The sequence below is a fragment of the Macrotis lagotis genome, chromosome 7 (genome assembly GCF_037893015.1).
Source record: "Macrotis lagotis isolate mMagLag1 chromosome 7, bilby.v1.9.chrom.fasta, whole genome shotgun sequence".
NCBI lineage: Eukaryota > Metazoa > Chordata > Mammalia > Peramelemorphia > Peramelidae > Macrotis > Macrotis lagotis.
In genome coordinates, this window is record NC_133664.1 from 104,457,338 (window position 1) to 104,469,690 (window position 12,353).

The 12,353-nt window shown below is 41.5% G+C and overlaps 1 protein-coding gene across 5 annotated transcripts in view; it reads right to left on the reverse strand.

Moving 5' to 3' along the window:
* Window positions 1-12,353, reverse strand: part of CLCN1 (chloride voltage-gated channel 1) — a 38,118-nt gene that overhangs the window by 6,753 nt on the left and 19,012 nt on the right. For 3 of the 5 annotated variants that reach the window (XR_012470052.1, XM_074193490.1, XM_074193492.1), the window contains 13 exons: window positions 11,686-11,811; window positions 11,301-11,385; window positions 11,006-11,107; window positions 10,450-10,534; window positions 10,041-10,190; window positions 9,098-9,167; window positions 8,790-8,900; window positions 7,353-7,566; window positions 6,143-6,279; window positions 4,583-4,830; window positions 3,970-4,072; window positions 3,612-3,691; window positions 3,378-3,416 (listed from right to left, as the gene is read on the reverse strand). Coding sequence is in view for 3 of the 5 variants with exons in the window: in XM_074193490.1 (XP_074049591.1) it covers window positions 3,378-3,416; window positions 3,612-3,691; window positions 3,970-4,072; window positions 4,583-4,830; window positions 6,143-6,279; window positions 7,353-7,566; window positions 8,790-8,900; window positions 9,098-9,167; window positions 10,041-10,190; window positions 10,450-10,534; window positions 11,006-11,107; window positions 11,301-11,385; window positions 11,686-11,811 (1,550 nt within the window). In the remaining 2 variants the exon portion in view is untranslated. Of the gene's footprint in view, window positions 1-3,377; window positions 3,468-3,611; window positions 3,692-3,969; window positions 4,073-4,582; window positions 4,831-6,142; window positions 6,280-7,352; window positions 7,567-8,789; window positions 8,901-9,097; window positions 9,168-10,040; window positions 10,191-10,449; window positions 10,535-11,005; window positions 11,108-11,300; window positions 11,386-11,685; window positions 11,812-12,353 lie in introns of all 5 variants that reach the window. The other 2 variants (XR_012470053.1, XM_074193491.1) reach the window with 2 other exon arrangements.

Below are 12,353 nucleotides of genomic sequence, written 5' to 3' on the forward strand. Positions count from 1 at the left end.
GTTTATCCAAGTGATCCTAAGTGATCAATTTATCCAAATTTTTTATACACTTGGAGAAAGCTACTTACTAGCTGTGTGATCTTGGAAAAATATTTTAAATTCTCTAGACCTGGTTTTCTTCATCTGTAAAATAAGGGAATTGGACAAGATGATCTCTTAGGTACTTACCAAATCTAACAAACTCACAGGGTTTTTGTGAAGTATAAAGGTCATATGAAAAGCACTTTTCAAACTTTAATGTGCTGTATAAATGTTAGGCATTATTATTATTATTATTATTATTGTTGTTGTTGCTGTTGTTGTTGTTGTTAATAATAACCTGTAATTCAGTGGTTATTTCCTGTCATGTCACAATTGTCCTCTTTATTGGTTGGACATTATGGTAGGTCATTTGTCCACCTCAATTTTCTGCTCTTCTGTATTCATTAGTACTTCATTAAAGAGGTATGTTGATAAAGTTATGGTCCCATGTACTGCTCTTCTCAGGATACATCTATATACTGTGTTCAACTTAGGAACCATTTTAGGAAGCTAATACTAAAAATGATGACAATTCATATTAACATAGCATTTGAGTTTACATACATTAATTCATTTGATCCTTGCCATAATCTAGGGAGTTAGGTATTGATATTATGCCCATTTTGCAGCTGAGGAAACTGAGTCTAAGAGTGGCAAAGTGACTTACTCAGTTCTTCCTGACTCATGGATCAAGCTTTCTTACCTACTGTACTTAATTGCTTCAAGAATAATAATAAGTAGCATTGATATAGCTCTTTGAAGTTTTCAAAGTATTTTGGAAGCATTAGCTATGTTACCTGAAAGACACTAATATACTAGAGACCATCTAGAAGAAGATGACCAGGAGTTCATATCACATGGTTGGTTGAAGAAAATGGCTATTTTTATCCTAAAGAAGAGAAACTTAGGGAGAACATGGTAAGAACATGGATTTCACCTGTAAAAAGGACTAGGTCTGTTTTTCTTGGACCCCAGTACAAGAAGGTTCCATACAATAGTGGATAGAAGCTGTAAAGAGTCAAATAAGATTAATGGAATAGGCTGCCATAGAGGATGAGTCGGTTCCACCTCACTAGAGATGGATTTTTTTGTTTATTTTTTGCAAGGCAGTGGGGTTAAGTGACTTGCCTAAGGTCACACAGCTAGGTAAATATGTGTCTGAGGCCAAATTTGAGCTCAGGTCCTCTTGACTATACAGTCAGTGCTCTATTCCCTGTGTCGCCTAGTTGCCCCCTTATAGGTTTTAAAGTAAAAACTGGATAACTAACTATATTGCAGAAGAGATTTTTTTTTAAAATTTGGTCTTTATGAACTCTTCTAAAGTTGAGATTTTGTCTTTCAGATTCTCTTTGACCCCTCCAAACTCTTTCAGTATTTGAATTTTTAGCATCAAAGACCCCTACTGATTAACAAAATTTTAATCTTCTTTTCCAGTTTCATAGTTTATTTCACATATTAAGACAGAGATTCTGCTTGGCCCTAGTTTCTACAGGTAGAGCTGGTAGTACTTGCAGATAATGGTGATCTTTATACTTACTGTAGGCTCTTATCTAACTGCCTCTATGTGGTCTCTATGCCTTCTCTGCTACAATCTCAGCACCACCTCATGGACAAAGAAGCATGGTGCACACACATAGTGGACGTGGAATAAGATAGACCTGGGTTTGAATCCTACCTCAAATACCTATTAGCTGTGTGGCCTGAATAAGTTACTTGTCCTCAGTTTCCTCATTTGTAAAATGAATGATTTGACCCAATGGGTTGCTTGAAGGGGAAGAGTTTCTTTGTCTAGGCTTCCACGTCTCCAGAAGAAAAAAAGAAGTCAGTCCAAAGGAGTCCTCTTTACATCTCACAATATTCCCTTATATCATAAACAGTTTTATCCAGATCTCCCCCAGACCAGTCCTTTTCCCTTCATAGTCATCTCCCTTTCCTCCCATCTGGTTATCCTCACTGCCTGGGAAGAGTAGGGAGAAGAAAAAGAAGGTTCTATGTTAATTTAATCATGGAAATGGGGCATACTTGGATACTTCAATATTATTTGGTGAGGAAAAGCAATTAGATCATTCTTAGAGTCTGAATTCTAATTCCCTAGTAATAAAAAAAAATTGCTTATAAAAAGGGAAAGAAAAAAAAGAGGAAGGGGGGGGTTGGACTTCTAAGGTTTAACTCTATGATGTATGCCATGGGGGCTTGGCCTTTATAAACAAAGCATCTAAACATTTGTACCTCATCTCCCTTCAAGACAACTTCCCAGCCCTAGGCCAATAGAATTTTGCCTCCTTCTCCTGCTCTCCTATTCTTCCCCACTCCCCTCCTAATACTTTACCTTTGCCTGAATTTTAAATTTTCAAAGAAAGACCTTAAACATCAACTTTGAGCCATATAATAAACACTGAGTAGTACAAAAGGAATCTTGTGATTACTTTCATTTTCATTGTGATTTCATTTTCATTTCTGTGTGTGTGTGTGTGTGTGTGTGTGTGTGTGTGTGTCCAGGTGTAAAGTGGTTTATATTTTTTCCTCTTTTAAAATTGTAGTGATAGCAATCCTGAAAATCACTCCTCAAGGATTACCTAAGGGATGAGTCACCAGAGAGAGCTTGGGTGGCAGTGGACCATGGCAGGCGGCTAGCCAAGCCCTGGGGCTCTCAAAAGAGAACAAAGTAGGAAATGAGTCCTGGACCCAAGAGATCTCTCTGGGCATTTAATATCTTCATCAGCATTTCCTATGATCCCATAACAAGTAAGGCAGATGTTATTACCTTTGTTTTAAATAAATGAAAATCCTGTCACAGGGAGATTGGATGGCTAATGACATATGCCATAATAATAATAATAATAATAATAATAATAATAATAATAATAATGATGATGATAATAATGATGATGATGATGATGATGATGATGTTTGTCCTTCATTCTCTAAGAAGACCATGACATCAGGAGGGTGATGCCATGTCAAGCACATGAACTGGATTTGAGTGAGGGGGGGGCTGTGCTAAGTCACCAGCCTCACTTTCTTCTCCAGAGCCATCTGGGTCCAGTGGCCAGATATGAATCAGGTCGACTGGAGATGGCCCTAGATTCGAGGCAATCAGGGTAAAGTAATTTTCCCAAGGTCACCCAGCTAGTATGACCCAAGTGTCTGAGGATGGTTTCAAACTCGTCTGACTCCAAGGTCAGTGCTACCTAATGCCACCTAGCAGATGAGAGAAGAACCCAAAACACAAATCTGATTCCCAGTCTTTCCTTAACCTTAACCATGATGGCTCCTGCCTTGCTCCTTATTCCTCACAAACTATCACTCCCCATATATCCCTTCTCATCTAATCAGTACCCACATCCCAAACTTACCTCCTCAGGTGACATGTTGTCCACTAAGTTGATGGGATCCTGGAAGAGTCAAATTTGGGGTCACTGTCTCCTCTAGTCCCAGAGTGTCACCTAGCCAAGATAAATGGCTTCTTTCCCCATTTCAAGGTCATAGCACCCTTCTTACTAAGTATTCATCATTCCTCCCCCACTTTTATGGAGCTATCCTCAGACTTGAAATTCTCTCCCCAAATGTCCCTCAGAGATTTGTCTTACCTGAAGTGTCCTCTTCTTGGTGTGGAAGTCATTTCCCAGTAAGCAGCGAAGCAGAGACCGTAGGATAGGAAACCTTCGGCCTTAATAGAAGAAGTCAGGTAGGCCAGAGCAGGAAGGAGTGAGTGATACCCTTCCTGGGGCTTCCCTGCAGAGTAGCTAGGGTCTTTCCAAATAATGCTTGCAGACAATCTTCTCTTTAAATCATTCACTCCATTTTTTCAATTAAGGCATACTTCCCCTATTCCCTGAGGACTTCTCTAATAACCACACAGAGAAATATTTCATTCCCACTGGGGCAGATGGAAAAGGTTGGGGGTAGCCACAGGAAAATAAGAGTTAGTTGATAGTTGTTCCTTACCTGTAGCATCCTGTGCTTCTGGTTGCAGCTTTTGGTGGGGCAAAGGCCCATTTGGCTCCTCAGGGGGCAAAGGAGCAGTTAAAGGGTGAGGAAAAGGAGGCGACTGTAAGAAACAGCAGTCAGTTTCAGCAAGAAGATGCATGTGCACGGGTGCGCACCCACCATACTCTCTCTCTCTCTCTCTCTCTCTCTCTCTCTCTCTCTCTCTCTCTCTCTCCTTCTCTCTCTATTTGTATCCTAATCAATCTAACTATACCTAGGCCCCACATATTTCCTGTCTTTCTTGTATCCCTCTACATTCACATCTTTTACAGTCACCTTCAAACTAATCTTCTGATGAATGTGGTCTCAGAAATGCCTGTCTTCCAGATCCTTGTTCTAAAGACCCTCTTTGAGTTTTGAACCATTAGCCTCTTCGGTATCAATTTCTCATTCTCTCTCTGTCTCCTTCCCCCCTTCTACTCTCCAATTACCCTTTCTCTAGTTGCCATGTCCCCTCACCCCCAAAAGAGAAAAGGAGAAAAACAATTCTATTTCGTTGACCCTACAGACTGATTTCCTTTTGTCACCCTCATCTCCCTATTTTTCCTCCATGCCTCTCTGGTCATGTTACCTCTGTCCTTCTGGTGATGTCCTCCTCCTCCTCCTCATCCACAAAAGCAAAGGATTGTGGCCGGTCCTGTGCTGAAGGGTTCCTGGGGAATTCCTGACCCGCCTGCTTCACATGCCCATTGAATGGCAGTTCTGCCAACTTCCTTGCCATCTCTTGGGCTTCCCGCAATCTCCGCTCGGGGCTCAGGTGATGCTGAAGTAGGGACTGCAGTTCTGATCGCTCCACTGAGCCCAGCAAGATCATTGAGTCTAGGGAAGAGCCATGATCACCAGGAGACCTTCCATAAATCCAGCAATGTTAAGATATGAGCAAAAATTAAGAGCAACTGCTCTTGTGAGCCAAGTTATGTCCCTTCTCTTTTAAAGAAAAAAACTACTCCAGTAATTATCCTGATTGATGCCATCTAACACCAGTGCATACCATAATAAAAAATGCATCTGATTTAGGCAGACCAGAAGGTCTGAATCATGGCTCTGCCACTTAAGCACCAATCTGGGCCTTAATTTTTTCATTTCACCCTCATTTCAATTGGTATAAATTGTCTTCACATTTTGAAAGTTGGTGTCCATATTCTATAAACAATATATACAATGACAATGTCATGTCAGTAGAATGTCAACAGAAAGAATAACCACAAAACAATTCAAATTGAATGTTGCAAAATTGCACAAAATTAAACAGAGCCCCCCCAAATAGCTATGAGAACACACTCTCCATTGCTTTGCTGAGGTGTAAAGTCCAAAAGTGTGATATAATGAATATATTTTCTGACTTTTTTGATGTGTTGATTGTTTGCTAATTTTAAAAAATATATTTCTTTTTTTTTAAATGAAAAAAAGGATTTTTTTATATGGATGGAAGGAGAGAGGAAAGAAGGAGAGAGATATTGGGGAAATTCTGGCAATGTAAAAAATCAAAATATATTGATAAAGGCTATTTTTAAAAAAATAATAAAGTTAGGTCTATCAGCAAGACAAATGTGAAATTACCAAACAATGAAATTCATTAGAAGACACATGATGAATTCAGACTTTGGGAAAACAGTCAAACTATCCATATACATATATATATATATATATATATATATATATGTATGTATGTATGTATGTATTGTGTGTGTATGTGTGTGTGTGTATATACACACATATATGTATATTTTAGAATTCTTGAATAGTAGCATTAAAGTTGAAAGAGACTCAAAAGTGATCTATTCCAATCCTTTCATTTTACAAATAAAGAACTTAGTAGCAAAGATCTTAAATCCCTTGCCCAGTCATACAGGTAGCAAGTGGCAGAGCTAGGATTTGCATGAATCTAGGCCTCTGTGGAGAAAACCAGAAAACTTTCCAAAAAACAAAAAAATACCTGTCTTGGTATTGTTTTCTTGTGTTTATATCCTAGCTTTAAACTTTTCTTTTTAAATTTGGAGATTCTCCTCATCAGTTCAGGAGTTCCACAAAAAGAAAAAAGACCATATCTCTTCCATTATAACACATGTTCTCTGAGTTCATTCTCCCAGCCCAATTCTTCCTTTAGGAATATGTCTCCTTTTCTACTGACCTGTGGAGTCAACTAATGGCAAGGTCTTGACAGTAGTGGCCTGAAGCAGAGCTCGCAAATCCCGGTAAGTGCAGGAGGCTGAAATAAACTTCACCTCACGTACCATAATGTCCTCAACGAAGATTGTGTATTTGCTGCTAAATAAGAGGGCAGAATGAATTCTAGGGCCCTGTCAGGTTCCCCTTCCAGTCTACCAGATGCCTTTCCTAATATTATCTCCCTCCCTCAAAGAGCTTTACCACTGTAAGAGTGCAAGAGCTGAGCACCTGTCTGTTGAGTCAGAAAACCAGGAATCAGCTCAGTATATACAGAGAAAGGGCACTAGAGTGTGTCTGACCAGAGCTCTCACCAGCAACCACTTCCCTAAATTTGGTATTTGTGTATGTGGGCTCTGGAGCAACATGAACCAGACCAAAACAAATTAATTAACACTGGGGGCTGCTAGGTGGTGCAGTGGGCCTGGAGTCAGAAAGACCTAAGTTCAAATTTGACCTCAGGCAGACCACATCAGTATCTTTGCCAAGAAAACCCCAAATGGGGGTCACAGAGTATCAGACACAGCTGAAATGTTTAAACAGTAACAAGATGCCCTATCACAAATTATAACATCAGGGAAGAAAGACTTCCGACCAAACATCAAGGTCAAGGTCATTATAGTCACTCTGTACTTTTTTTTTAGGTGTTTGTTTTGCAAGGCAATGGGGTTAAGTGGCTTGCCCAAGGCCACAGGGCTAGGTAATTATTAAGTGTATGAGGCCGGATTTGAACTTAGGTACTCCTGACTCCAAGGCTGGTACTCTATCCACTGTGCCACCTAGCTGCCCCTCACTCTGTACTTTTAAGTATCAACTAGTATATCCTTCCACTGACTATTGCTATGTATTTTTCCCCATCATCATATATAGACCAACCTCTTTCCTGTTAAACCCTAGATTTTATAAAATGGAGAAGTGGTCACTTTTATCAGCTGATCATGACAATCCCAAAGTCCTGATGAAGCCAAATTCTTTGAAAGCTCTGTAGAACATTTATGCCTCTGAATCCAAAAGTATTCCATTTTTCTAAGAATAATGGAATCTCTTTCTCTGCACTAGACCTAATCTAATTGCAACCAAGATTGACTGGACAGGAAGGATTCTTCATCTCCCTTCTGTTTCCCTCCCTCTCTCTCCCCTCCTCCCCCTCTCCCCCATCAGATATTCTCTCTGACCTGAGCTGGTTCCATCCTAGATCGGGCAAATATGGCAGCTTCTTGACCTGGATGATGCTATCATAGAGTGAGGGCTGTAGACTTTGAGCTACCATGTTGGCTAGGATCACGGCCACCATCATGGGCAGGATGTGGGCAATCTGACCAGTCAGTTCAAAGCAGATTACTGCTGTGGAAACCGTGTGAGACACTGCACCTGTTAGTGCTGCTGCCCCTGGATTAGGAAAATAGAATTGTACCATGCTAGTCAATGTTGACAACTCTAGGAAGAACATGGCATCAAGCCTCCCTTCTGCCCATTCCCCCTCAGTAGGGGAATACATAAAATAGATCTTAGAGAATATGAAAAGTATATAATGAGAAGAATATGAGGAGCGTAGGACACCAAAAAAAGACAAAGAAATGAACACCGAACGGAGGGGCATAGAAGTAGAAAATTATGAGAGACTGGTACAGAGGAAGGAGGAAGACATGTTAAGACACTACTGACATGGCAGGGAATTTTGAGGACTAATTGGTCACTGAAAAGGGACATAAAAAGGGGCAAAAGAGAGGCAAACATGTTATATAGCAGCTAGGATTTTCTTCTTGAGGAATGCCATTTTGAAAAGTGGGCATTCAAGCTATGGAAATTGAATGGCCTTGATGAAGCAGACAATTTTATGCAAATGGGGATTTTCATAACATCATGGACTATGAAAACTGGTGATCATTTAGTCTAATCTACTTCCCCTCCCCTCTACATTTATATATGAGGAACTGAAGTCCAGAAAGTGTAATTGATAATAGCTTGGGATAAATGAAAAAAGCACTTAGAGTCAGAAGAGCAGGATTCAAATCCTAGTTATTTTTTCCTGGCTTAGTGAGTCACTTAACCTCTTCTGATTTGGGGTTATACATATGCAAAAATGAAAGATTTGACCTGAATGATCTCTAAGATCCTTTCCAGGCTTAAATCTATAACTAATCTGATCATAGTAGATAGCAGAGCTGAGACTTAAATTCTGGTCTCCTGACTCCAAGTATCTAGGTTAGAGGGGAGATGAAGGGAGGCTGGGGGAGGGGGGAGGCGGGGAAAGGAGAAGGAGAAAAGGTTCCACTGATAAAAATATGTCTTCCTGGCTTAAATATAAAGCTATTTGGGAAAATCTCACTAAAGATGGTATAGGAGGCCTTTAGAAAAATTCTCACCAATGACAGTGATGTCACTGGGTTAGAGAAACAAAGGAGTCATGTGGAAAATGTCTCCCTTATTAGGACACAATCCCCAAGTTTGAGGAGCTGGAGAATTATTGTTCAATAATAGTTCCTGGATGAGGAGAGTGGAGGCGTCTAATTGCTAATGACACAGCTGTAGGGTTTAGTTTAGTGGGTTTGATTCTATGTTGAGGTGGAGGTGGGGAAGCTGGGTAGGAAAGAGACAGTGAATGGTCTCACCAATTACTGCATAGCCTCCTGGAAGAATTTTATAGATGATTCCATCAAACAGGATACCTTCAGGGAAGAGCAAGGCCATGATTTCTCCCACTAGCCGCCCAAAGGCTGCCCCTAGGTGAGGGATGAAGAGGGTAATTGAGGGTGAAAGCATTAGAGTCCTTCTAGGAGATCCAAGGCCCCTAGTCCCAGAATCAAGCCAACCCTCCTCAGAACCCCCAAAATTCAACCCTACTCCCAGAACTCCCAAATCAAGTTTCCCATCATTCTCCCCCCAAACCCCAGACTCCTGCAACCCTTCAAGGACTCACCCAGCACAAACACAGGCATGAAGCCCCCACAGGGGATGGGCATAGTAGTGGCCACAATGGACATCCAGAACTGGGTCAGATAGAGATATGAGAGCAGGGAAAGGGTGGCTCCCTCCCCCAGTGCTGACCCTGGATCCAGTTTGATACCGTCCCCCTTCCCCTCCCCTAAACATATTCCCATTCATAAAAGTCACAATTACTGTCTAAATCCTCAAGAAATTAATAAATTCATATTCCTACCTCCAATCCATATTTAGGTGATTGGAGATATGGGAGAAGGGAAAAAAGTTTTTAGATTTAGGGACTCCTCAAGTATCTTCTCCCTAATTTTGTACTTTCTTTCATTCCTCAACCTCTCTTTCCTGATCCATCCCCTTCTTGCCCATCAGGAAGTTCTTCCTAATATCTAACCATACTTATCTTAGTTAAAGTGATTATATCTCCCACAGTCAATCAGGAATGGGACTGGAAGAAAGTATAAGAGGACCAGAGTTCCTTTCCCCTCCCCATATCCCCAAGACTAACTTCAATCCTTAAGTGTTCTTAAACTCAGAATATTCATTACAGAAAAGCTGCTTGAAGCCTTTGTTCAGACCTGTTCTACACTTCATGAAATATGATCTTAGCTCTAAGATATGAACAATCTGAATGACTTTGTGAATGATCATAAGACCAGTTTAGAATTGATATGGTCATTTGCTAAGCAGCAAATTGTACTTTATAGATTGCTCACACATCATACAGTTCCCTTGACAATGTTTTACTCCTTAAAGGCCAACAAAACTCTTACTTTTGGTACATTCTGTCTTTGCAGGAAGATGAGAATATAGGACTAAACTACCATCCTTCATCCTGCCCCTACCCCTATGCCTCAGGGGTTCAAAATTGGATCCAATTGGAGGGTTGGGAATCAGGGGGGTTTAGAAAAGTAAAGGAATGATACCTTCATGATAAAGAAGAGGAAGATGACTATGATGACGCTGACCTGGGGATGGATCCAAACAGCTGAACGGCCCAGGCTCTGAGGGTCACCTGCATGTTTCACCCATGTGTGGTTGTCAAATAAAGAACTGATGGCTTCTCGAGGCATAAGCTATTCATGAAAGGGGAGAGTAACATGGGGGAGGGGATCTCCAAATAGTTAGCCCCTTTCTCCAGACAGCAACCACCTCCTTCCAGGGAGCTAATCCATCCTTACTCAGGATGAAGGCAATACCCTTTCCTTGGCCAGTGACTTGAATGAGTGTCTAGGAGTCCCCTGGGAAAAGGAATAGCTTACAGACTGAAACCCTAATACTGAGAAAATGTTTGGTGGACTTTAGAATCCCTATCCCAATTTTCCCAAAACTGACCTCTCCAGCCATGAACTGGCCCAACCCTGGGGGGAAGGTAAATGAAGCAATGACGAAAGTGACAATCCCTGGGTACAGTAGGCGGCTGCAAGGAAAACAGAACTGGTACTTGCCCCCAATCCAGCCTCCTTCCAAAAACCCATTCCTCCATATCACCCTAAATCACATAATTTTAGAGTTAGAAAAGTCAGGGTTACAAATGGAGAAGGCCCGTAGTTACAATTCCCTGATCAAAGAGTTTTTCTCCTCCCCAAAATAACTGCCTTCAAAAGGGGCAGAGGTTATACAGAAACTGGGTTGGGGAAGAGAAAAATATCTCCTGCCCCTCCTCCCTCCTCAGTTATTCCTCCCTCTTCCCTCCTTCCTTCCTTCCCACCCTCCCTCAACCCTGAAATATCAAGTTCCTTCCAGGATAGAAATCCAAGTCCTGCTGTGGAAGTGTATAATGCCCTCCAGAGACACTAAAGGAGTGGCTTCTACTGGGGGAGGGTGGTATAAGGGGTGGCAGAAAAATGGGCATGATTAGAAGGTGGGACTTTAGAGAGCAGTGACTCACTGTTTAGCAAGGAACTGGCTGAGAGCCTTATGCTTTCGGACTCCCAACATAACTTGGCGATGCAGATAGACAAACACAGCACCTAAGAATCCACAGCAGATCCTGAGAGGAGACATGAAATTAGGTAGATGAAACCTGACCAATAGGAATCATAATACTGCTCCAACCTTCAAAGTGAAGATACATCAGACTTCCTTATCAAGGCCCTCTCAGCCAGGGCTCTCCCCTCTTCTGGTGCTGATCTACTTCCTCAGCTTATTCCCTTACCATCTCTCCCCCAATTAGCCCTACTGACCCAATGATGGCAAAGGCAGGAAGCTCTTGTAGGTCAAAGGGAAAATCCATTCGGAAGTTGGTTCTGAATAGGGCTGTGATGGTAACTGTAGGGGAATAGGGAGAGGGAGAGATGACAGAAAAACTCAAGAGACTGGAAGATGGCCATTATCAAGGATTCCTAGTTCTGTTATACCTCCTTCATACTATAATCCAGACACCCTCCTCCTCACCTTTCTGTATGCTCTTATTCCCAAATTTATGAGTTCTTTATTCTTTGCCCCTTTTATTACCAACATATTTGCCCCACATGCCACAAGACTCCCCTGGTTGACCCCCACCATTGACAACATCCAAATTCTATAAAGTATCCTCACAAATCTGCCACCCTCCCTTACTCCCATTACCAGCATCTTTGTTCCACACTGCCAGTACACGAAAGACAAAGGCACTGAATGTAGCTGCAAAGAATCCTCGCCAGTAATTCCGTACGGCAAAATAGGTGGAAGTAACTTCAATGCTAAACAGCACTCCTATTGAGGCATGGGGTCTGGTGTCAGCCCAGAGCAAACTGATCTGACAACCTCAACCCAGAGTCCCAAGGATTTTCTGTTGTAAATGTGGATATTAAGGAGGGAAGAGGAAGCAGTAGCCTCTTTAAACCCTGGGGTTCCTAGCTTTATGACAACCCACACTGAAATTCTATAAATCACAGCTATAGTACTACTCAAAAATACAGAATAAGGGGGTTACAACAGCTGTGTCTCCATCCTTCAAAACTCAGGAAGGATGAAGTCAGGTATACAGTGTAGCCATGACCACACTAAGGTACTGGGGTCCACTCACTCATTTTAGAGGCATCCAACACTTTCTCCCCAATTCAGTTCCTTACTATTTCTCACAAAAGTGTCCCATTTTTGCCCCTGAGTGGAGTGGAGAGATATGAAGAAATGGTGCTTTTGAGAGAATGAGAATTTTTCTCAACCAACCTCCCCTCTCCCCCCAACTTTGGGGTTTCCATGATGATCCAAGAGAAATAGCTAAATTCTCCAGGGAAGTTGTAAGGTTCTTTTGA